The sequence below is a fragment of the Pteronotus mesoamericanus genome, unplaced genomic scaffold (genome assembly GCF_021234165.1).
Source record: "Pteronotus mesoamericanus isolate MK-2021 breed Mesoamerican mustached bat unplaced genomic scaffold, CSHL_Meso_final contig_1189, whole genome shotgun sequence".
NCBI classification, from domain to species: domain Eukaryota; kingdom Metazoa; phylum Chordata; class Mammalia; order Chiroptera; family Mormoopidae; genus Pteronotus; species Pteronotus mesoamericanus.
This window is the reverse complement of record NW_026555038.1, coordinates 228,582-254,254: the sequence shown is the minus strand read 5'-3', so window position 1 is coordinate 254,254 and position 25,673 is coordinate 228,582. Positions and strand designations below refer to the sequence as shown.

The window sequence follows — 25,673 nt, the reverse complement described above, 5'->3', positions numbered from 1 at the left end:
TTGAATAACTAGGGACTAAAATTTAGCCACATTGACACATAAAGACTATCACCCTCGGTCAATTGTTGTGTAGACAGACTACTATTAGGTAAATTGAACATTCTGTATTTGTTTTCTTCCTTGTGGTGTTATTCTTCCCCATATTTCCTATGAATGTAGTTGGGCTTTAGAGGCTTGATTAGATTCAGGGACTCTTCTGGCATGAATACTTCATAGACGGTGCTGTGTGCTTTACGTTGCACCACATCAGGAGACTCACAATATCTGCTTTAAGATTGAACATTGGGGTTCCCATCTCTATTTCACCTAATGATTTCATCCATTATGATGGTAGTCTGAATCCCTTTGATTAAGGATTACAAAATTACTTATGTGTTTGCCTCACTTCTATAAAAAACAAAAAACCCCCAAAACTTTTTCTTATGAACAGAGGATATTTGGTTATCCTGAAATACAGGCCACACAGGAAAGGAGAAATGCTGACTTCTTTCTTTTTACATGAAGTATGTCCTCTGTGTGGCATTTTAACTTTTTTAGTATAATTATAAATTGATGGATTTTATATATTTGATCAATTGCATTTAGTATTACTTTGGATGTTTATATAGTCCCGTCTTTGGCCAATGGTAACCACAGCATACTATCTTTTTAATGAAACTTGGATAGCTTCCTTGTGTTCTCGTCCTTGGCTTATTGTCTAGATAAGCCATTCTTCTAAGGAATTCTGGACCCTTTCACTGAGCAATGGTATTTAGAGACCATAGTCTGGTTGCCAAATGTACTCATAGCTATTGGATTGTCATTACTTCTAGTTATTTTCAGTGGACAGACCTAGGGAATATAAATGTTTGAAAAGAAATAACAATCCAGAGTTTGTACTGATGTTCCTAACTAAAATTTAATATTATAAGATTTTAAAGCTAACTTTGATTTTATATTTGTATCTCTTTTATCTTGCATTGAAAATCTTAAACCCTAATAAAATTAAGTATTTACTTATAAGATATAGAAAATAGATTAAAAAATAATACTATTATTACTATTATTAGGTTATTGAATGAAGTTTACATGTTTTGACTGCTCTGTTCTTAGAGTATATATACTAAGGATGTAGATTCAAAGTATGTCCTAGTTCTTTTAAATAATTCTTTTTTTAAGTGGTTTCTCAGTTTAAAAAAATTTTTGTTTTTAGGGATTCCTTGTTAAATTTAATTTTACTTTAGAAATGTAAAAGTTTTTTATGGTTCCTAAGTCAGAACTATATACTAAGCCATGTTTAGAAAAGTATCATATCCATTCCCAATCTTCTATCTTGTTACCTCCTTACTTCTATGTTTAAATGTTTTGGTCTTGCCAGTATTTTTGCAAATATGAGCAAATATATGCACACATATAAAAAAAGTAAAAATATATTTGTGTTTCCCACTCTATTCTTACACAAAGTGTAGTGTTCTGTAACTTCTTCCCTTTCACTTAGTAATATATCCTAAAGATAACTCCATATCAGAGTAATTAGAGAAACGGTGATTTGCTTCTCTTTTTTGACGACTGCATAGAATTCCAACATATAAATTTGTCATGGTTTATTCAACCAGACTCCTCCTCCAGATGGACATTTGGGTTATTATTATCCAGAGAATTCAACAGTGTGTGATCTGTTGTATAACTAATTTCACTTTTTTTTTTTTTTGGCAGATATTACCAAATTCATCTCTATAGGGAGAATTCTTAGCAGTAATGTATGAGGGTGCTCATTACTCTGCACTCGGATCAAAAGAATATACTGTCATAATTTTGGATTTATGGCAATCTGATAGAAGTGGTATATCAGAGATTAGTTTTAATTTTTCTTATGAGTGTCACTGAGAATCTTTCTTATATATCATTTATGTATCACTTTCATTTTTGTTGTGAATGTCTATTCTTGCCTTTGTCCATTTCCCCTATTTAGTTACTGGTCTTTTTTTTTATTATTATTATTGCTTAAGAGCTCTTTGTGTAACCAATATATTTGTCCTTTGTCTGTGTTTTAAATTGCAGATACCTTTTCCAGGTTTGTTTTTTGACTTTGCTTAATGGGAATTTTTGGTCATAGGAACTTTTAAATTTTTATGTAGTCAAGTTCATCAAAGTACGTGTGCAAGCTAGTATTCATAAGGATACCAGTCATGTTTTTACTGCCTCCGGATTTTGCATCATCATCAGGAAGATTTCCCTCACTTGGTGTTACAAAGAAATTCACCCACATTTTCTTCTGGTAGTTACAGGATTTTGTTTATTAAATTTAAATCTTTGATCCACCTGGAGTTTACCCTGGCATATTGTATGGAAAGTACATCTGATTTTATCCTTTTTACTAAATGGTTTTCCATTTGTTTCAAAACCATGTAGTCCATCTTTCCCCATTTTATTTTTCCCCTTTTAACATACATTAAATTCCCACATGCATTTAGGTTTATTTGCAATGTGTCTATTCTGTTATATTGGTCTCTCTTTTCATATCCTACAGCTATGTTGTTTTTGATTATAGGAATTTTATAATATGTTTTAACATCTGATAGGGATAACCTCTGCCTCTCTTGCTCCCCTCCCCCACCCCAAGGAAAGAATTCATCTGAAGGCAAAAGGAAGTCAGGTCATTATGAATGACTGTGTAATAAAGCCTTAGTCCAGGATTGAGGAGTAGGTTGGAGTGAGGTGATTTTGACTAGATTTTGTTCCAATTCAATGAACCAGTTCTCATGGAATCAAGTCTGAGGGATGGTAATAAAAACTGCAAGAACTTTCTGCACTAAAACTATAGTATCTTAGGTTATGGTAAGCACTGCTTTGGTCCATTTCTAATGGAGTTAATCACAAATGGAGAGAGAACTAGTTCTCCTCTAGTCCTTCACTAAAGTTGCTAGTAGAATACATGGCATCCAGTTAGATTTGAATTTCAGGTAAATGACAAATAAGTTTTTAGTAGCCCCAAATATTACTTCACATGAATATATGTGAATATATATTAAAATATTAAAATATTACATTAAAATATTATCTGTTGTTTCCCAGAAATTCAAATTTAATTGGACTTCCTGATGTTTGTCTTGCTAAATCCACCAAGTGGATTGGGAACCATTTCTTAGCCCTGCTACTTCAAGGATTCCAGCGCTTCAACACCAGTGACAGGCAACAGCAACTGCAGTAATACCTGGCAGAGGTGGCGGTGCCTGGAGAACTTCGTGGTTGCTGGAGGAAAAGGTAGCAGTCTCTAGTGGCTGAGCTATCATCGAGTGAAGTAGCATGGTTACTTGGCAGGTGCAGATAAGGCTGTTACCTGGGAAGCAGCAGCTGAGTCCAGCAGTTGGTACCTTTTGATTGCGGCAGTTCCCAGACGATATAGAAGTTCTTAGCGGAGGCAACATTGTCTGGTAGCTGTGGTGATACCTAGAGAAAATAGTCTTGGTGCATGATGGGAAAGGAAGAAACCAGCAGCAGCGATCAGGGTGCCCAGAGAAGGATATGAGAGTACTCGCTGGAGTGGAAGTAGACAAGATCAGTGGGGAAAACCTTAATGCCATATAGGATGTAATCACATTTATGAGCCCATTTGAGTCTCCTGTTTCCAAATAAACATGGAGGGTTACTTTTTTCCAAGGAACAGGATTCTGCCTTAACAGATCTAGAGAAATGCAAGTTACATTGGTGCTTCCCAAGCTATCACTCTGCAAAAGGAAAATAAAGGAAGTATATAGATAGTGTAAGAAGGATAATTACTCTGCCCCCGCTTACACTTTATTGCTATCAGCCAAAATACCCCCAGTGCAGGGCTCTCTGTGGAACGTCTTTTGAACACAGGGCTCAAGCCTGGAGGCCTAGGGAGGACCCAGAAAGAGAAGGATGCTACGGGGGCCACAAGTTCACTTTTCTAACCACATATATAAGGTGAAAGTGATGGAAGGGGATGGTTACCCTGTCTCTAGGGACCAGGCCCTGCCAGGATCTGAGGCAGGAGGTAGGCAATTGAGTGCCACAAGTGGGTACTGACTTTTAAGGTAGAATAATTCTACCCATGAGTAATATATGGCCCAGTAAAGGTGTTGGCTTTTTTCAACAAGGTCAGCAATCCCTCTTTCAAGGGAATGTATTGAAGGGGTTATTAGTAAGGAGACATATAGAGGTGGGAGCAAGGATGGGAATATTGTCTTGCTTACATTAAAGTCTGAAGTATTCCTCTGCTCTGGTTGCTACCATGTGACTTTTTCCCTCCTTGCAGATGCACGCTGCCCAGCTTACTCAATGAAACATTATTGTGTCATTATTGACTGAGAACCTCACTACTCTGATCTTCCTGCGTTGGGATTTTAGACACAGGGTAAGATCTCCTGTAGACAAAGCCATGTTTTAGTTCAAATTAGGGTCAGGTTTGCCTCTTGCCTCTGCCCAGACACTAGTCAGTGGCTGTGGTGAGTTGACATCATCTCTGATTTCTCTTAGTGGCATATATCTCATCACACACTCCTTTACAAATTTACAACCCAGACATATTTTCCATGATGGATCTTCAGATTTAGACATCTCCTACTTATACCTCTACTACATGGAAGTTTCTATTGTGTTCTTCTAATTGATAGTATATCTTTTATAGATTCTTTTTAAAAAAATCTAATGGAGAAAACATAACATGATTTTAAAAATTTTTTTATGATACTGTAGTTTTATGAAGTTTTGCAGCATATGTCTTTGTTACTACTATTATTATTTGCGATATTGGTTTTTACTGAAATGATAATCTTCATAGGTAAAAGAATATGCACAAGAGTATTCTATTTGGTCTTTTGATATTCGTAGAGGTTTTACTTTTAATTTTGTCTTTTTTGCTCACAGAAAATTGTCTTCAACTTAGCTAAAGACTAAACCCAAGTAAAATAACAATTGCCATAGCAATAAATAAAAGTCTGGAAATATCTACAAAAGGGTTCTATTTTTTAGAAAGTCATAGTATTTGGTATGCAGAATTCCAAATAACTAAGACTGAAATAAAAATCTAGAGACCAGGGAACCAAAATTTTTGCCAATATTTATTGGCTTTGCCTTTGCTGAAGGAGCTCAGCTCCCTTTGACTTGACCACAATCCAAAACACACTGAAGTTTCCGTGTTAAAACAAATATTAATATGAGATTGCCCACAGAGGTGAGTCAATGGCCAATTCAGAGACTAAAGTTCAAGTATAATGGCCTTTGTGCATTCTTCTGGATTGTTCACAGCTGCATTCTATACCCAAAGAAAATCATCAAGAAAAACAATTTTTAGGTAGACAGGAACAGTTGGTCTTGTTTTGAATCATCTTAACACTCAGTACAAATCACTTGATAAAGATTTGGAGCCCATGAAATCCCCCAAAATGTAGGCATTGAATAATTCAACAGCATTTACTGAGAGCCAACTAATATGTGCTAGATTTGTATGTACTACCCAAGTGCTAAAGTTGAAAGGGAAAATAAAATATGTATACACCTAACAATAGTAAAGTGCAACACAATGCTAACATAGATGTATAAACAAAATGCAAAGAGAAGAAATGAGAAGGATTCATTAATGCGGTAGGAAGTGGCCTTCTAAAATGGATCCCATTGATCCCTACCTCCTGGTGTTCATGCTCTTGTATAATCTCCTCCTCCTAAGTGTGGGCTAGACACAGTGGTGTTTATAATGATAAGAGTATGACAGCAGTAATGGGGTATCATAGCCAAGATTAGGTCTAGAAGATGATGACTTTTATCTTGCTAGCAGCTCTTCTCTTTTGCTTGCTCTAAAGAGGCAAGTTAACATTTTCTGAGCTGCCCAAATAGAGAATTCCTCTTGAGAAAGTACTCAGAGCAACTGCTGGCCAACAGCAAACAAGGAACTAAATCTTGCCAACAACCATATGAGTGAATTTGGAATTGATTCCTCCCCAGTAGAGCCTTGAGATGAATACAGCCCTAGCTAGCACTTTGATTGCAACTCTCTGAGAGCCCTAAGCAGAGGACCCAGTTCCTGATCTACAACACAAGACAATAAATGTTGTTATAAGCCATTATGTTTTGGAGTAATTTGTTATGTAGCAATAGATAACTAGTATAATCAGGAAGAAAAACATGGTAAATGAAACAAAAGGAACAGTACTTGCAAAGATGAGAGGGTATAGATTAAATTCTAGAACAGCAACTCATCTTGTGTAGTTATAGCATGAAGTATTCTTGGAGGAATGATTGATGATAAGGTTTGAGGTGAGGATTTGAGGCCAAACTGTAAAATGTGTCCAGTGTCATTTGTATCAATCAAGCTTCCCTCAAAGGAAATAGAAACTTCTCCAACTATTTTAAACAGAAAAAGTTTAACATGGGGAATTAGATACAGTTACAAAATTGTTGGAAGGGCTAAGAAGTAAGTCTGATCACTGCTATGACTGTAATTGCCTCTCCTCATCCAGGAAGCTAGGCAAGATTCTGGAACTTTGATGAAGATAAGTCCAACATCTCCAAGATCGTGCTTGCTGCAGCAATAGCATAAAGTTTGTTTGTCCTTCCTCTGCCTTCTTAATTCATGTGGGCATGCATTAATTGGCAGAATCTAATTTGCATTACATAAATCCAGCTGTACAAAGTCTGGGAAAAGTGGTATTAGTTTTCCATCCTCTACAACTTAAGAAGGCATGCATGAAATGGTTGTTGAATGCCAACTTAGCATATCTACCCCATATAGTGCTGTGTTTGGACTTGTTTCTGGAAAAAATAGGGAGTCCTCAAAAGTTCTAAGGAGGACATAATAAGCTGTAAAGCAAAGAAAATTCACTTTGGTAAGATGAAAGTATGGACTGTAGGTGTGACAGAGAGGTTGCTGAGATTGGAAACAGGGAGAGCAATGCTTAGATGAAAAGTGATGAACTGAGGTCTGAGAAATAGCAAGGGAAGGTTAGAGAATGTATAAGATAAATTGAGTTCATTTCAATTCTGTCAATACCTAATGCCACCATTCAAGCTCTGTGTCTCTAATTCACGTTCTCTAAATGATACTAGCCTAGGGACTAAATTTTCTTACTATAATGATAGTACTGCAGGAATTGTATTTTCCTATTGTGTTATCAAGTCTGATAATTCTTTATTTGTTATTAAGCTTAGATCCCTGTGGTTCAGGCTCAGTGTGGTGCTGAAGTGAAAGAAACACAACAAAGCAACCATCTGAGGTTTGATTACCTCAAAATAATCTTTTTTTTTTTTTTTGCATTAGCATTACTCAAAAACCATGAAAGAGATTAAAATACATATGCCACAGCAAAATTTATAAAAACTTCCTTTTCAACCATATTTTCATCACAGCCTATAATCACTCTGGGGCATCTCCTTCTTCCACATATCGCCCAAATCCATCTCAACACATAGCCCCAAGGTGGGCCCTCCAGGTGCGCCCCACCCCCAGTGTGGGCTGTCTACACCTTGTTGTAGTTAAGCCTTGATTGCTGTTGGCAGGACAATGGGAGGGCTTAGCCCCAGGCTGATCAGCTGCAAAAACTGGCTGCAACGGCTGTGGAAGATCAGTGGTGCAGTGGCTGACCCCACAGAGCAGGACTAAACTTCAGCAGGTTCTGGTGCCAACTTAGCATATCCATCTCATATAGTGCTGTGTTTGGACTTGATTCTGGAAAAAATAGGGAGTCCTCAAAAATTCTAAGAAGGACATAATAAGCTCTATAGCAAAGAAAATTCACTTTGGTAGGATAAAAGTATGGACTGTGTTCACCCCTTGAGTATGTCATTTGTGGAGGTGGCTCTGGGGCCTCCAGGAAGTGCCGGCCAAAGTCAGAGGCCACCTGTGTCCTGCCCAGGGCCACCCAGAATGAACTACAAAGCAATATGCAGGTGGCTGCTACTTGTGCTGGACTTGAGGGTACCCAGGAGAGGTGAAGTTGAAAGCAAAGGCTAGCCACTGCTAGTGTCAGCCCTGAGTCCACTTAGCAAGAGGTACGGGGTATGCCAGATGCTACTTGTTCTAGAGATTTTAGAAAAGTCTGAGGCAGGAGCCAAGACAGGCCATTCGTTTGTGAAAGCCACTGGAAAAAACTTAGGTGGGCCTGCAAGTTGTGTAGAGTCGGGTCTCAGCAGTTGTTCTCCTTTCCCCTACCTCTTGGGAAGGGCATACACCTGTCTAAATTAACAGGAGATGATAGTATCCCATACATAGGAGTTGCCTGTAAGATGTCTCTAGAGTGGGAGATATGATTATTTTTCAGCACACACAAAAGGAAGACCACTAACTTAGATTTATTCCTCTTTTTCTTTGTTATTTCCTGAGAAATAGATGAGACAAACCAGAGTTTGCAAACTCATAGACTTCAGGGCCAGGCCGGTTATAAATGAATGAAAGGGGCTGGGTGTTGGGGTGGGAGGCAAAAGTGTTACCAGATCCATAGGAAATGGCGCCTTTATTTTGGCACGAGGGTGCCGTAGAGGACTGGTGGGGCGGAGAGCACACACAGCCTTTTAAAGCAGACAGCCACTACTCAGTGTCAGAGAATTACTGCCATAAGGGAATATGGGTTCTCTATCTCCAGATCTTCCCACTTTTCAAGGGTATCCCAAAATATACATATGTGAAATCTCTTCATTTTTAATTCTTGGCAATTAAACCAAAATATAAGATAATACTTTGTGGGCCAACTTCAAAAGAGACTATGCCAGCTAGTTATGGCCTCTGAGATAAAAGGACCATGGATCTGTGGGGGCACTTGTGAGGGGAAGGAATCATTAGCAGTCTAGAGAGAAAAGACTAAAGAGGAGAAGACAGAAAGCTAGAGAAACAGGGCAAATGAGCTGTCCTGAATCTCCCGCTTCCCGTGAACTCTGAAATGGATTGGAATGTAGGACTTGAATCCTAAGGCAAGGACTCTCGTGTGTGTGGGTACTTAACTTAAAATTAAGACCATAAAACAAGAACAGTCCCACATAGTGACGCATATACTACTGGGTTTACACCTATTTGTAGTCCGACGACCATAGTTGTCTCTTACTTTTGCAAACAGATTACTTTTATTTTGCTTGAAAAGCATAATACATCCATTTAAATAAGAGGGCAAAGGAGTTTTCTAAATCCTTTTATTTTTGGCACAAATATTTATAGATAATTCTGCACCTCTCAGGTTCTTCTTCCTGGAGAAAGGACAGCTAGTGATACATTTTTTAATGACATTAAAATGTGTATTGGCATATAAAGGTAATAAAGTACTTTTTAGCTATGTTAATAATAAATTAAGGTTATAATAGTTGCCATATTAGAGAAAATTAATTGATTAGTCTCAGGAAAAAATAGTTTTAGAAGTGGATAAGCTAGGGATATCAAAACAAAACAATTAGCTTCGACAATATTGTACTATATGCAACTTTTAGTGAATTCAATTACAGAATGTAATACCTTGTACAGCGCCTGATATATAGTAGGTATTCAGCAAATGTTTGTTAGATTTCATTGCTTTTTAACACAGTACTTTTCCTCAATAATAATTAACTCAGATAAAAATTGAAATTTGTAAGAAAATATTTCTGGTTTTTTGAAAATATAATCAGCAGACAGCAGAAGTTGTCTCTTCTGCTGCTCCTATTTAGAAAAATGGGAGCAGCAGAAGAGAGAGAAAATGTGTGTGTGTTCTAAAAAGTGACTCCAACTCCAGTTACTCAGAGATGAATATTTTGACCCTGTCTGTAGTCATGGTCCCCGCTGACAATGTGCTGTCAGTTTCCTCGACCTCATTCTCTTTCTTTATTTACTTTGGCTTTACAGAGATCAGGTCTCAAGTCATGGGAATTTCTATGGCCTTCAGTTGCTAAACTTTTCCTTCTTTCGCTCTTGCCTGACTCACAAGAACTTGCCAGGTGGTATAAATATTTCCTTTTCAGAGCTGAGGAAGGGATCTGGGCTCTGGATTCAATAGAGAAAGCCTTGGTTTCTGTGGCTTCTTGGCTCTCAATTCACCTATTCTCAGCCAGCCCAGAGGCCTCTTTTCAAATGTGCTCTGGTTAGCTGTTTTAGATCCTTGTGCTTTGAAAAGCTCCTTTCTCCCACTGGGATATAATTAGGACATAACGAGGCTAGAAAAGCTGTGGGAAGCTTTGGAGGCAGGAGGAGAGGACCCAGCAAGGTTTATAGTAAGAAGGGAATTCACTGTGGTTGCCTACATAGTCCAAAGGTACCCCTGAGGTGATTCCAGGTAGGAGGCAAGGCTGCACTTTCTTGTCTGGTTCTTTGGCTCTCTTAGTTTCCCCTCTGGGGTCAGGATATGTATCAGGAAAGAAATCAGCCTCAGGTGTGTTCTCTCATTTCTTTCTCATCTAAACTTCAGCTTCCAGGCATCGCACTGTAGATTTGGGAGGACTCTTGGGCTCTTCTGGCTTTTTGTCCATTTTATTTAATTCCTCATTGGGGTTGCTATCATCTACCTTCTCCTCCTTTACTACTTTGGTTTCAATCATTTCCTTCTGCTGATTCTTGTTGGTAAAAGGGAAGGCCTTTACATACCTGTAGGAATAAACATAAAGTCAAAGTGAGAGGCTCCTACGTAACACATATAACAATAGGCAATGCTTTGTCTGTGATAGCCACGTTGGCACAGCACACTGGGTACCTTTATTTCAGAGAGAGGCTCTGAACACATACATGCTCAAATACATTAACACATCCCCATTCTAATGGATTCATTTAGAGGGGATTGTAAGTTCATACCACACTTTAGGCTGACCTCACAACCCTCCCACCAAAAGCATAGAATTGAAAATCAAATAAAGCATATACATTTTCCTTTAGATGTCAATATTTTCTTCTTATTTCTTGATTCAAAGGGACAGCCATTAACCTATCATATATGGCTCGATGGTAATGCATGTGCTGCAATAGTAGGGAAGACTGGGCGGTAGGGAGAAGAGGTGCGATGAGGGAGAAAATTTACAATATAAGAGGACTGACATCTCTGTTTTGACCAGAAAAACGCTAATGACAACTTTGGAAAAACATAAGAAAGGGATTACAAGATTACAAAATTAAAGATTACAAGGCTAATGGTGTACCAGAAACCCTACCTTTTGACATAGCAAACAGCGAGACCAGCTGCAGCAGCAAAGAAGAGGAGCGCAAGCACTAGAAGAGCCGTGGGAACACCTGGAGGAAACAGATATGGCCTGTTGGTCCTTCACTTGTACAATGTTGTGCACAGCTCTTCTAACGATGGATCCTTACCCCTGATTGAGACACAGATAATGCAAGAGAAAAGCCTTCTCTGTGACCACACAGGGGCCACTTAGGATGTTGGGTACACATCTGCTTCTTTGCTTCTTGTCTGTAGAACCCTAGGCCTTGCCTCTCATACTCTTTCTATTCTGTAAGTTGCAATATGACAGAAAGAGTCCACTTTCTCTCTGTGGCCTTGTGAGGATAAGTTTGGAGCTAATTAAGTAAAAAAGTGTTTACTTTTAAGTAAGAAAACAAACTTATTAATCACATGCATTTAAGGTATATATTTTAAAAAGGACTTTTACACATTAATAGGTAGTAATTTATTTTAAAAGTCTTTGAGTTTGACAAGTGAAACTATTTCGTACTCATGATTTTTAGTTTAATCATTAAGGGTTTTTTTTTTTTTTAGAGCTCTCAAGTTCTATGACTATGAAAGTTGAGCTTGCATTAGCCTTTTATTTGTGTTTGGCAGGTCCTGAGTGCCCAATCTGGAGACAGCCTAATTTCTATGTATTGTCTGTTATGCACACACACACACACACACATAACGCAGACACAGGAAGCTTTACCTCCAAACCCAACACCTTCATTCTTGAATGCTGCTTTATATCCAACATGTGATTCAGTTTCTGTAGATGTAGTGGTAGTTTCCATGAAAACTTCTGTTATGCAAATTAATTTCTTTTTTCGTGGAGCAGTGGAAGCCAGAACAGGAGCAGGTTTAGTAGAATAAGTTACACCAGTAGATAATGCTGAGTGTATATTGTCACTGCCAATCATTTCTGTTGTGTATGTTGCATTTTGAGTGTCAAATATGGGATCTTTGGTGGTGGTAATTTCTGGAATGCATGAGTTAATCCAAGTATCTGTTGGGGAGGGAAAATAAAATGACAAGTAAGTTTTGCAATAGTCTCCTAACTGGTCTTACCACCTCTAGTCTTACGCCCCTTTAGTTCCCTTATACTGTAGCTGGAATGGTCTTACAAAAATGCAAATCTAATCATATCTCTTCCTTCCTTAGAATCTTTTGGCGACTCCCACTACTGCATGGCCTATAAGGCCCTCCATGATTTGGGCCAGCTGACATGACCAGCGTCATCTGATTAGTCTTTCTCTTATTCCTCCTACCATACTGAAATTCCTTCAGTTCTTTGATATGCCTTCTTTCACATCTCTCACAAGCCTTTGACCTTGATGCTTTCTTCACCTATAATGCTCTTTGTCCCCTCTTTATTTAGCTCTTACTTGTCCTTCAGTTCTCAGATTGAACATCTCTTAGGCAGGCTTGATGACTAGATTGGGTTCCTAGGCATATGTTCTTGTACCTCCTTGTATTTCCCTTGTCACAGTTCTCATTACACTCCTCCCCACTGGCCTGTCTTAGTCATCATTACGTGTGCACTGTACCTGGCGCATAGTACATGCTTAATATTTGATAAGTAAAGAAAGGAAGGAAAAGTGAAAGGAAGGGGAGGATAAGGAGACCAAATATACACACATGACACCACTTCAGGACAAAGGTCTACTGAAATCAGATTTCTCTGTGTTCATCAAAAAGGGTGGGAGAGGTAAGGGAGAGACGTAGGTTTGCTTTTCAATCTGTTGAATGTGGTAGAGAAGAAATTAACATTTGTTGAGCATCTGCTCTGAGTCACCATAACACTCATTTAACAATTTTATCAGATCTTCATTTATATAGGAGGAAACCAAAGTTCAGAGAAACTGAATGACTTGCCCAAAATCACAGAACTAGTAAATGGCAGAGCCATGAATATATTATAATATAATTTCATCTATTTAAAATCCTTCATTATTTGTGGCAGTGGGTAGTATCAGCTGGAATGTTAGCTATAAAGAAAAGTCCATTCATTTTTGAAAAGTAAATAAATTATAAATCAAGATCATGGATATTATTGTACCAGTAAAGCATTTGACTACATATGTATTCAGTCAGTATTTCATGCCATTCATTTTACTTTGAAAAGACCTCTATTCAAATAGACATCATCCTTGATTTTCTTTACCCTGAAATTTTAGCTGCATTTCCCATTTTTGAACAATGCTGAATTCTTCCCTCAGAAAATGAACATTTTTTAATATTACAGGAAAAAAAAACTGAGCACAATATACTATGCTGGGAACTGAAAATATAGGCATGGTTCCTGTTTCCAGGACAGAGTATTTGATAAGAAGAGGGAGAGATCACTGGGGGAGAGGATGGGGCTTTTGGGCAGGGTGTGGAAGATTAATGTGTTCATTCAACAAATATTTATTTAGCTCATCTTTGTGCAGGGACTGTCCTAGTTCCTAGGGACATGGTACAAAGTCCTGGCTTATAAGGGGCTTATATGCTATTGGAAATATAGATATAATAATTTTTTTTTATAAAGCCAGAAGTGTCCAAAGATGGTAAATATTGAGAAGAAAGTTGAACAGGATAAAATTTAGACTGGAAAGGGTAGGGAATGGGGGATAGATACTCTGGGTAGGGTGATAAGAGAAAAATCTCTTTGTGGAGGTGATACTTAAGATGAGACCTGAAGGATGAAAAGTAGCCGGTCATCGAAGATCTAGGACAAAAAAATCACAAGTAAAGAGAAGAGGACATTCAAGAGCCTGAAGTTGAATGAACTCAGCATATTTGATGAGGGGTAGTGGGGGGGGGGGTAATAGAATGGCTGGAACTGAGGTACAACTCACTTAGTATGGAAGGAGGATTAGAATGTCCCAGTCAATTGGAATAAGCATGATCCAAGAATCTAGGAGTTTGAAAGTATGGTCATGTTAGGAGAATGAGAAAGAGCACAGTGAGGCTGGAGAGGAGGGTGTGTGTATGATTGGCAGCATGAAAGATGGCAAGCAAGGGATGAGACTGGGAAGACAGTCTGGAGCCAGAGTATTGGGACTCATAATTGTCATGTTAAAGAATTCAGAATTTATTCTGTAGGAGCTGGAATTTTCACCTGGAGTCCACAAACTGATATACAAAAGTTCTCATTTGTGCCCACTTTTATGTGCAAAAGGCTTTATAGTTTACATCATATTCTTAAATGGCAGAGGGAAGTTATCTAAGGTTGTGGAGCAGAGTAACATAATTATTAGTGGAGGTGTGTGGAAGGCGAAATACAGAGGGAAGAGAGTACAATCCAGTGGTAGAGAAGATGATTGCAATGGCATGGCAACAGGAGAATCCAGAGTGACTGGAATCCTGGAATTTAGATCTTAAAGACCTTTGAGGGAAAAGTGACTCTCAACACTGGTTGTGGGTTTGACTCATCTGTGAAGCTTTAAAAAAATACTGATGCTCGGAACCCAGTCTGGGCCCATGTTATTGATGTGTAGTTATCACCATGGAAGGTGTTACAGGGAAGTAACATGATTTAAGATTTAAATCCTGGCTCTGTCCCTAATTGACTGTGACCACAGCATGATACACTCTAAAGTATCCATTACTTCTGATAAGTAAAAATGATACACTGTATCCTTTTACTGAGAATTCATAAGACAGTAAATATGTAGGGTCTGGCATAATGTGTGGGCAGAATAGATAAGGCGTATAAGAAATTTCCTTTGCCTCTCTTCATTAAGTGTTGGCAAGAAGGCCACAGTGTGAGGGAACAACAACTGTTTGTTCCTCTGATCCCTAACTGGTCAAGGACACAATGTATCTCACTTAGAAGTGTTAGGACCTGGTTCCCCTTCTCCTGCAATCTATAAATATAATTTCTCTAGGATTCTCTAGTGCTCTGGTAGGTATTAAACACAGACTGGGGTTGGAATCCAAGAGGAAAGGTCAGAGTGAAGGGTGTGGGAAGGATCCCTAGAGAAGGTGGTATTTGAGACTTGAATAAAGAGAAAGAGCCAGCCAGGTGGAAGAGGTGGGGCACCGTGGCAGAGGGAACAGTGTGAAACAGATGGCGCACAAGGGGCTTTAAAAGCACTTAGGTCTGATCCCCAAAGCTGACAAAAATAGCAATAAGAAAAAGACGGTCGAGAATCAGCATTAAAGTTATTCCGATCCACAGACTTCACAAGATAGTAATAAAAAAGAAGTTACAAAAACAAAGAAGTCTGGGGTATGTTTAGGATTAGCATTAGGGTGAGGGTTAGGGTGACTGATCTTCACAAAGATGTCAAACGGAAGCATGGAAACCTAATTTATTTCAGAGTGATAATATAACCACTCAGAGTAGTGAATTTTTTCAAGTCGTTTTTGTACACAATTCTTTGACAGTACATCTTTAGAGGGATATCTTCCAAGGACTGAAAGAAATACAAAGATATCTTATAGTCTTCTCAGTATATAAGATATTTTTTCCCCTAATAATGTTGATTTTGAAATTTCGAAAGCATTGCAGAACAAGAAAATATATTAAAATTATTTATTGGGAACTAAGATGTTTCATACAAGAAAAAAGAGATACACATAAAAATAAGCTAAGGAAAAGCTTGAATTATTAAATTTGGGTTATAAATATAAATAAAAATCCATAATTTTAAAACATATATATATGGATGCATATGTGTATGTACTTAGATCTGGGTAATTGGAGACTCCTCACCCCCTCATTGTCCTTGGAATGTGCATTCTGCTTTCCTTCCTGGTGTGAGAAGCTGCCCAAGGACACAGCCTTGAGACAGTAAGGTGCTGGCTGAGACCGTCTAGATGGTGTACATGACTGAGCCCAGTTAAGGTGTCCCATGTACATGACCTGACCCAGGTAAGGCCTTTACATAAACTTATAAAATTCTGGCAGGCAGAGTGGCAATCTACACTCTTGAGGCCACCCAAGACAAGCATCATAGATAAGTTCCTTTTTATATTTTATTTTTTAAACCTGCCACCTACAAATTGGGAGTGGCCTGCCTCTTACTTTAGTCTCTCCCTGCCCTCTGCATACAGGGGCCACTTTCAGATTATACTGGGAAGTTCCTAAGATTGTGAACCAGCAGTATGTATGCAGATATCCTTTTTAGTCGACAGCTAGAAAATATATACGTATGCATATTTTCTAGCTGTCCACTAAAAAGGACTGAGGAGCAATGAAAAATCCAGTAGCAGTGAGAACAACTTGCATCCAGATCTTGGTTTCTAATTAACAGTCTCCACTAAAAAGAATGAGGGCTCCTTAGAGAAGTAAATGGCTGATAACACGGCTGGAACTGAGAAAGTACAAAGTGAGCTGGGGACAAGTTTTTATGCCAGAAAGTAAGGATTTGATCAGATACTAATGGGAATAAGGACAAAAGTCAACTAAAAGGGGCTCCCACTTGCCAAATTTGGGACAGTTTGAGCATCAAAAAGCATAAAAATTGTGCTCTGGCTGGTGTGGCTCAGCTGTTTGGAATGTCATCCCATAAACCGAAAGTTCACAGGGTTTGATTTCCAGTCAGGGCACATGCCTAGGTTGCAGGTTCGGTCTGGTCAGGGTGTATAAGGGAGGCAACCAATCAATGTTTCTCTCTTGCTAAGTGGCCCCAAGGCATGGCACTAGCAGCAGCCAGCCTAGAGTCACAGCTTGGCTTTGCCTGGGAATCTCTAAGCCCAGACAATTAGCAGCCATCTCAGATTGTTCTATAGCTGAGGCAGGATGGCCCAGGGCAGAACACAGATGGGGGTTGACCTTGGCCTGCCCACCTGGGAAACCCCAGGACCTGTGTACCCAGTGGACAGCTACAGACCATGTTACAGCACCACCACCCTGTCCCTGCACAGCTGATCCTTCATGGAGGGTGGAGGTTGGTGGTCAGTGGTTACAACCAATCCTTGCAACTGTCTGGCCTGGGTAAATCCCTCCCATTGACCTGCCAACAGCAACCAAGTCCAAAGCACAAGAGGAAGGTATACTCAGCCCATGCGAAGGGCACACCCTGAAAACTCACCTTGGGTAATAGGGGTGGCTGTGCCTCTGGACCCTAAGGACACCTACTATATTAGGCCATGCTACCAATGTAGGGAGTCATAGCAGCTCTGCCTAATACAGAGAAACTAACACAGGGATGCTGCCAAAATGAAGAGACAAAGAAACATGGCCCAAATGAAAGAACAGATCAAAACTTCAGAAAAAGAACAAAACAAAATGGGGATAAGCAATCTATCAGAAGCAGAATTTAAAACACTGATTATAAGGATGCTTGAGGAACTTAGTAAGGACCTCAACAGCATAGAAAAGATTCAGTGAGAAACAAAGGATACACTAATTAAAATAAAGAACAATTTATAGGGAAACAACAGTAGAGCAGATGAAACCAAGGATCAAATCAATGATTTGGAACATAAGAAAGACAAAAACAACCAATCAGAACAACAAAAAGGAAAAGAATGGAAAAAAATGAAACAAACAAGACCGTATAAGCAGCTCTGGGACAACTTCAAGCATTCCAACATTTGCATGATTGGGGTGCCAAAAGGAGAAGAAAAAGAGCAAGAAATTGGAAGTCTGTTTGAATAAGTAATGAAAGATAACCCCAAATTTGGTGAAGAAAATAGACATGCAAGTCCAGGAAGCACAGGGAGTCCCAAACAAGATGGATGAAAAGAGGCTCATGCCAACACATCACAACTCAAATTCCAAAGGTGAAAGATAAGGAATCTTAAAAGCAGCAAGAGAAATCAGATTATTACCTACAAGGAGTTCTCATAAGACTGCCGGCTGAATTCTCAAAAGAAACTTTACAGATTGGAAGGGACTGGCAAGAAATATTCAAAGTCATGAAAAGCAGGGACCTACAGCCAAGATTGCTCTACCCAGCAAAGCTATCATTTAGAATTGAAGGGCAGATAAAGAGCTTCCCAGACAAGAAAAAACTAAAGGAGTTCATCATTACCAAACTACTAGTGTATGAAATGTTAAAGGGACTTATTTAAGGAAAGCAGATTGAAGCTATGATTAATAAAATGTCAGTAAATACATACTGGTCAACAACTGAATCTAAAAAACAAGTTATGTAAACAAGAAGAACAGAGGCAGAATCATGGATACAGAGAACACTTTGATGGTTGCCAGATGAGATGGGGGAGTGGGAGAATGGGTGAAGAGGTGAGGGGATTAAAAAATACAAATAGGTAGTTACAGAGTAACTATGGGGATGTAAAATATAGTATAGGAAATGGAGTAGCCAAAGAACTTACACGCATGACCCATGGACATGAACAATGGTGTGGGGACTGCCTGACGTAGTTGTGGGTACTGGTGGAGGGGAGCAAAGGGGGAAAAATTAGGACAACCGTAATGGCATAATCAATAAAGTATAATAAAAAACTACAATAAGATACCACCTCATACCTATTAGAATGGCTATTGTCAAAGAAGACTAGTAATAACGAGTTTGAGAGAGGTTGTGGAGAACAAGGAACCCTCATTCACTGCTGGTGGGAATGTAAACTGGTGTAGCCACTATGGAAAACAGTGCGGAGGTTCCTCAAAAAATTAAGACTATGATTACCATTTGACTGAGCAACCCCCCTTCTGGGTATCAGCCCCCAAATTTAAAAACAGTTATTTGTAAGGATATAGGCACCCCTATGTTCATTGCAGCATTATTCATGGTGGTCAAGACATGGACAAAACTGAGGTGTCCTTCAGTAGAGGACTGGATGAAGAAGGTATGGTACATATACACGGTGGAACACTACTCAGCTGTAAGAAAGGTGCAATACTGCCATTTGTGACAACATGGATAGATCTTGAGGATATCATGCTAAGTGAAATAAGTCAGAAAAAGTCAAGAACCATATGATTTCATTTGTATGTGGGATATAAAACTGAAAATGACAAATGAACAGGCAAGAAAAACACAAGCAACAACTCAAACACAGACAACAGTAGGGTGGGTGCCAGAGGGAAGGGAGCTGGAGGGGGCAGTAAAGGGAAAAGGGTCAAATGTAGGTGACAGAGAAGATTGACTTTGGGTGGTGAACACATGATGCAATATGCAGATGATGTATCATGGAACTCTACACTTGAAACATATATAATTTTGATAAGCAATATTTCCCCAATATGCTTAATTTTAAAAATGCAAACCAAAATAAAATACACACATAAAAAGGAAATAACCATTTTTACTGCCCCCCCATATAATAACTGATTCCAGCAAGGATCATCAATGTCTACTTAAACTATTAGGTAAAAGACAGTTGTGGGTCAGAATATTTGCATGACGCCAAAATATCACACCGCAGATTACCTACTCATTGCAAGGGGGAAAACATGCCTCTGAGTTCATCAGAGAAGTCTGGCAGTCACCATCTTAGTTAAAAGCTCAAAATTAGCATATTAATAGTGGGGCATGTTGACATTAAGTGCCTTTTGTTGGGATGTGATCCAAAGTACATGATATCAACCATGAAGTGTTTTTGCTAAAAATATCAAACATGCATCTAATTAAGCATCTAGACCTAACTTTAAGTATACAGGGAATATAAGGGATAGAAAGTACAGGTGAAATAAAATGGTGGGGAAACTCATGAATCCAGCTCTTCTTCCCCTGACTCTTTTCCGTTGAGCCTAGAGGGCTGATTGTCTTATCATCACACTGACAGCTGGCAGGGAGGCCAGGCAGTTAAAAGGCCAGGCATGGGCTGGCTATGAGATAAGCGGCCTGTCAATCACCAATTCTCCAGCCAAAGGTGATACAGGCTGAAGGGGCAAAGGGGAGAAGGGCAGTGAAAAAAATGTTGGAAGGAGCTTTATGTTCCAGGCTTGACTCTGCAACTGACTGTAGGACTTTGGACAAACCAAATCTCCATTCTGAGCTATAGTATTCATAGTTTCATAGTGAGGGAAGGAGACAAAGTGTTTTTCAGGGCGCCTTCTATGCCAAAGCCCCCGGGGTCAGAGGACTGCTTGGGCCTTATGTTGCCTTTGGGAAACATAATATTGTTGATGCCATTTATCTCTTGGATTTTAGAGAATGATTTTGGAATCTATCCTTGTGTATGGCCACTCAGCTGGATGACCTTTAGAAGGTTAGATATCTGAGTATGTATGAAGAGAAATAAATCAGGGAGAGGCTCTTTTGACAAATTGAGAACAAGTATTTAGCAAGTGAAAAAGCTTTCTGAGGAGGTACTTAAACCTTTCTAGGAAGGAAAAGCACTTGGGCTAAGGCAGCCAAGGTCTCCAAGCAAGGTTAAAGGATGACTGCATGACCGTGAGCAAATCGTTCCCACTCTCTAGCTTCGACTCCTTCCTCCACGAAATGGAGATGGGGCCGTGTTCTAAAAAATGCCATATGCAGCATCTGAATTTCCTCTCCTGTAAAGGAATGTAGGATAATGGAAAGAGCATGGTTTTAGAGTTAGATCTGTGTTTAAATCTTTGTATTAATGAGATCTTAGACAACTGTATTTATATTCTCTGAGCTGTTTTTTCTGCAAAATGAGGATGATTAAGCATATCTCAAAGGGAGATTGTCAAGTTTCAGTGAGATAACTTAGTAGTTACTTTGTCCATAACAGATCTTTCCTTCTCTTTTTCTTGTTTATTTTATAGGAGGGAGTGCGGGAGGTAATGGAGCCTTCTGGGATGCCCTTCCCCTGGTGGTGTGAGTCAGTCACATTGTCCCTTTTTCCTCTGAAGGGCACACTGCCACATCTAGCCGGGTGACAAAGCAAGTCTTGGGAGGGTTAAATAACTATTGCTATGATTGCAGCTGCTCAGGGTTGCCCTTCTCAGATATGTTTAGAGCTAGAGAAACCCAGAGAAAACATACCATCATATGGAGAGACCGCAGATCTGACTTACCAGAGGAGTTGTAACAAAAGGCCTTATAACCTTTACTGATAGAATTTCTCCAAACCAGGACGCCTACTCCGTTCCTTCCACACTTGGGGTTTGCAAAAATCCGAGGGATGACTAAGAACTGATCTGAGACCCATCCATAGCTGTAACAGAATACATATTTGTTGAGTGGTTACATTTATATCTATGGCTGAACAAGAACACAGAGCCCAAAGAGCTCTGCCCTGTCTGTGAATCCAGCTGTTTCTCACCTGCAAGTCTCAAAGCCAGACTTCCATGCTGCTTCAACCTGGTCTTTGCTGGCTAAAGTTAGTCCCAGAAGCCTACAGGCCTCCTGGGCTTCTGTGAAGTTCAGGTGGCTGGGTGCATTTTTGTCCACAAGGGTGACTCCCATGATTCTGCATACCACTGAGACGGAAAGCTCTGTGAAAGAACCACATAGATCCTCAGTTTGCTGCTGTTGTTTTCCAGAGCCTTTAGGCTCCTCTTCCTGGCACAGCATCATTATCTTGATGCAGCAATGAGGGCATTGTGGCTGGGATTGAAGTTTAGAAATAACAAGACACAGGCCAGACATTTCCCACAAGGACAAACTGCTGGGTTAGGTGGGTGCTTGGTCTGATCCAAGCAGTACCTCTCATCACATCCGAGTCCACTCTGTCATACTGCACTAAGGTGCCTTGTTCATTACCTGGAGGCTTCAGGTACCCGTTCCTGGGGTAGAGTCTAGGTGATTCTGCTGCTGCAAACCTTTTTGGAGTCTATACAGTGAATGGTCTGAGACCTTGGGAAATGCAGAATTCATATCTCTTGCTAATAAAATAACAATACTCCAAACTAATTTGGGTTGGAGATACCACTATTTCAGAGATGGGTTGAAAAATGTTGCACTTGGTATAATCTGAGTTTTTTCAGTCCCAGATGTTCTCTGACCATTGGGGGGCAGACTTACTCAGAAGTTCCTGGAGGAACTGGCCAGTAAACCTTGCATGGCAGAGAAAATAAATGAAGTGGAGTTTTAGAATCAGACTTGGATTTTAATCTAGCCTACGTCGCTTGCTAGCTCTGTGACCTCGGGCCTAGTTATTTTATGTCTTAGCCTCAGTTCCCTTATTTATAAAACTGAGAGAGTAACAATATATATTGTATCGGGTAGTGAGAGTTAAATGAGATAATTCAAGTGAAAATGCTTAGCATATTGCCTGCTATGCAGTAGGTGCTCAGTAAATCATAAAGAACATTATCATTACGTTATCTTTAAAGCATTTCGCTTTTAGTGTTCAAAAAAGTGTTTAGTGAGGAAGCTGAGGCAGTTGAACAGTTAAAGTATGAATAATATTTTACTCAAGATCTAATGAATCTGAGCATTCTTTTGATCCCTTCCTTCTGAGTTCTAAGATTTATAGCCTTGTATGAAATTGTGAGTTGCAATGCTTTCAGGTACATTCTCCCTATTGCATTTCATCCACAAAAGCCCATAAAAGGGCGTTTCATTCTCCTGAGTAATTTCTTGTATACAGATCTGTGCACTGGGTGCCTAGTCAAATGCTTTGACCACTTTCTAGGTTAGTATTTAAAGGCAGTTTCTTCTTGAAAACATGGAAGGAGCATTTCTAAGTCCTCCATGTGACCTTGCTGTGCTCTGGGTCAGGAGGCTGCAGGAAGAAATGTGTATATTATGAAGAGTATTTGTGGGTGGCCTTGTCTGCATCCCAACCCTGCTCTCACCAAAGGAGAGACCTGAGAGCCAGCGCTCCAATGTGAGTGTTTGTGACAAAACAGCCTCTGATATTAGAAGTATAGCAATATTAATTCCAGCTTCTATCCTCTGTTGATGCTACTCTGTGTGAAACTATGTCTCTTTTAACAGAAAATTGAGGCTCGAGGGGATGAGGTAACTTTCCCAAGCCCAAGGATCCAGAGCAACTTGTGGCAGATTGGGGGCACAAACCCAATTGCAACTGACTCTAAAAGCCCAGTTCCTAACAGGGACACTGTTCTGCTACCCACTGTGCTATGGGGAAAAGATGGACACACACCTACACACACTAAACTGGAGCTGAACTGTTGGAACACACCATTTGCCCTGGAATTTGGCTCATTTAGCCCATGAACTTGCTATTGCTCAAGCGTCTTAGGGCTACTTCTTTTTTTTGGGGGGGGGGGGTAGGAGGGGGTGGGGATACTTGCAGATTTGTTAATTATACTATAAAGTGGCCTTGATACTCTCTCATCAAATCTCATTTTTACTATAAATAATAGTAGTAGTAGTAATGACAGATCTATTCTGGGCGATAGACTGAGCTTTGAATATTTCTTGTAATATTAATTGGCTGTGGGACATTGGGCAAGTTAGTGTTCTCATCTGTAAAATTGGGGTGTCATATCTTCTTCACAGAATTTTTGTCAGAATTGAATTAGAGAACTAGTACTTAGCGGAGGCTGGGTCCATAGTAGACAGTTAACAAATATTGGTCAAGTTTAAGTTTTTTTTATTTTATTTAAGGATAGAAATAGGTGGCTGGTCTCCAAGAGGTACACCAGTGATAGCGTAAGCATTCTCAGGGAACAATAGGCATAGTAGAAAGTATATGCTTAGCCAGTAGACGGAGCTGAATTCAAACCCAGCTTTATTATTTGCTGCCTGTATAACATTAGGCAAGTCGCTTGGCCACACTGAACCTGTTTCTTCATCTATAAAATGTCTTCTTGAATAATTTATATTATTCTCAAGCATAGGAACACACTTTTCCTTTTAAAGTGCTCAGATTTTTATTTTCCCAGAGCTGAAATAAGTGATTTATAGTTAAAATTCATGGTTACAATTCCTTTTTAATATAATATATATTAAAATATATTTTAAATATATATACACACATACACATATACATGCACTTAACTCTCTATCTCTACATGCTAGGCCCTCAAGAGTACTAGCTCCCATTCTCATCCACTCATCTTCATCAGCCACTTTTCCCTCAATCATGCTTCTAAATAACTTTCATTTGTTTCCCAAAATTTAACTTCCTTGGGAACATTTTGCAATTATTGAGGATGGTCTGAAGAGTGTGATAGAGTCATTGTCAGAGACAACTGAGTAATGGCAGCATTTTTGAGAAAAGTGAAGAGTCTTCTCAGGGGGATTTCAAAGAGAACCACACTTATTTGACAGAAACAGTTTTAGTAATTGTATTTTTAAAAAAATCAATAATATAACTCTAGTCTTCCTTATAAAATTAAATACAATAATGTATGAATCAACTCTGGATGTCAGTTCCCAACATTTTATATCTCAGGACATCTTCCAGCATCAAAATACATAAGTTTCTTTTAATGTGCTCAAAGTTTCATTTGTCCCAAACTGAAGTGAGTGATTTGTGGTTACAATTTTTTGCCTACAATGCAGAATGAGGTTACCATTTAGGCATCTCAAAGCCCAGAAATTATTTCAAGTCATTCTTTTGGTAGAGAGCTGATGGCTAATTTTTAAACCTATATTTCACATTTTTTTCAGTTAATTTGCTACTTACTGCATATTAGAAACATATGCATCCCATGACAGTATAAAAAAATTGAAATAAAAATAATTATATTGACATGTCCAAAAATTTAAAACAGGCCAATATTCTGTGAAAGTTAGTCATCTTCCCCAGGCTTAGTGATTGTTTTAAAAGTTTTACAATCATACTTTGCTTCTTCAGTGAAACACTTTTAAAAACAAATGATCTCTCCTCAATGTTTTATTTCAAAATATTCTCATCAAAAATAGTCCATAACCCAAAATAAAAGCCAAAGGTAACATAAAGGTAAATGTGAATCATTTTGGCGAAGTTGACAATATGGGGAAAACTTTCTGGCAGACCAATCTGGCCAATTAGATCTTCCGTGGACATGGAAGGTTTCCCCCGCACCACTCCCAGCCGTCCACAGTCAAGAACTTAGTAGGCTTAGGACAGGTTGTAAGATCTTGCCTTGCCTCAGGTTGGCATTCTGCGAAGAAACCTACCTTGTACCTGGAGAGAGCCTTGGACCAAGAGCCTTGCGGTCCAGATGGAGGCAAGAAGCAACACCAGGCTGTAGCACTTGGTCATTGTGCCAACCCCTTCAGAGCCAGAGAAACGCCTCAGACAGCCACTGGCAGTCACACAAGCACACGATCACCAGTCTGGATGGAGACTTCTGGAAATATGTTGGGGCCCCCACTGCTCCACTTCATAACTGAGACATCCGGATTTCCCTGCTTTCAAGCCTCTGACTTGTCAAGGTCACTGGGGGAAATGAGTGACGTCCCTCGATGCTCAGGCTGCACTTTGTGGATAGCTTTCTGGAAAATTTAGCTAATGCTGACTCAGAAAACACAGAAATGAGGAAGGCAGATAGCACAATGTGAACTGCTGAAGGTTTTCCCTATTTCCATATTCCCTGCCACTGCCGCCCCCCAACCCCCGCCCCCACCCAGCAGCTCAGTTCTCACACATTCATTGTTATTGGCTGTGGAGCCCATTCATTTATACACTCCTAGGAATGTCTCTGTTTCCAAAGATTAAACATGGGTTGTGCTTTTCCTCTCACAATCAGTGGGTTGTTCCCCCCCGCCCCCCCGAACTGCTTACTCTTGCGATCTGTTGGGGAATGATGCTAAGGCTCATGAAAGCAAATGCCCATTTAAATACCAAGGACAG

The 25,673-nt window shown here is 39.4% G+C and overlaps 1 protein-coding gene across 1 annotated transcript; it reads right to left on the bottom strand.

Moving 5' to 3' along the window:
• Window positions 1-8,872: 8,872 nt before the first annotated feature.
• Window positions 8,873-25,367, bottom strand: LYVE1 (lymphatic vessel endothelial hyaluronan receptor 1). The gene is made up of 6 exons (XM_054582816.1): window positions 24,998-25,367; window positions 21,243-21,414; window positions 20,995-21,134; window positions 11,815-12,111; window positions 11,092-11,170; window positions 8,873-10,534 (listed from the first exon to the last, which is right to left on the bottom strand). Exons 1-6 carry the CDS (start codon window positions 25,080-25,082, stop codon window positions 10,348-10,350), a joined length of 960 nt encoding a protein of 319 aa, XP_054438791.1. The 5' UTR covers window positions 25,083-25,367; the 3' UTR covers window positions 8,873-10,347.
• Window positions 25,368-25,673: the final 306 nt, after the last annotated feature.

Excerpts from the sequence above, each read along its gene's own strand:
- LYVE1 (XM_054582816.1), bottom strand. The coding sequence starts at position 25,082 with ATGACCAAGTGCTACAGCCTGGTGTTGCTTCTTGCCTCCATCTGGACC. Across the intron at positions 21,135-21,242 it reads TCTGGCTTTGAGACTTGCAG|CTATGGATGGGTCTCAGATC; the intron begins GTGAGAAACAGC and ends ATTCTGTTACAG. Across the intron at positions 12,112-20,994 it reads CTTTTGTTACAACTCCTCTG|ATACTTGGATTAACTCATGC; the intron begins GTAAGTCAGATC and ends CCTCCCCAACAG.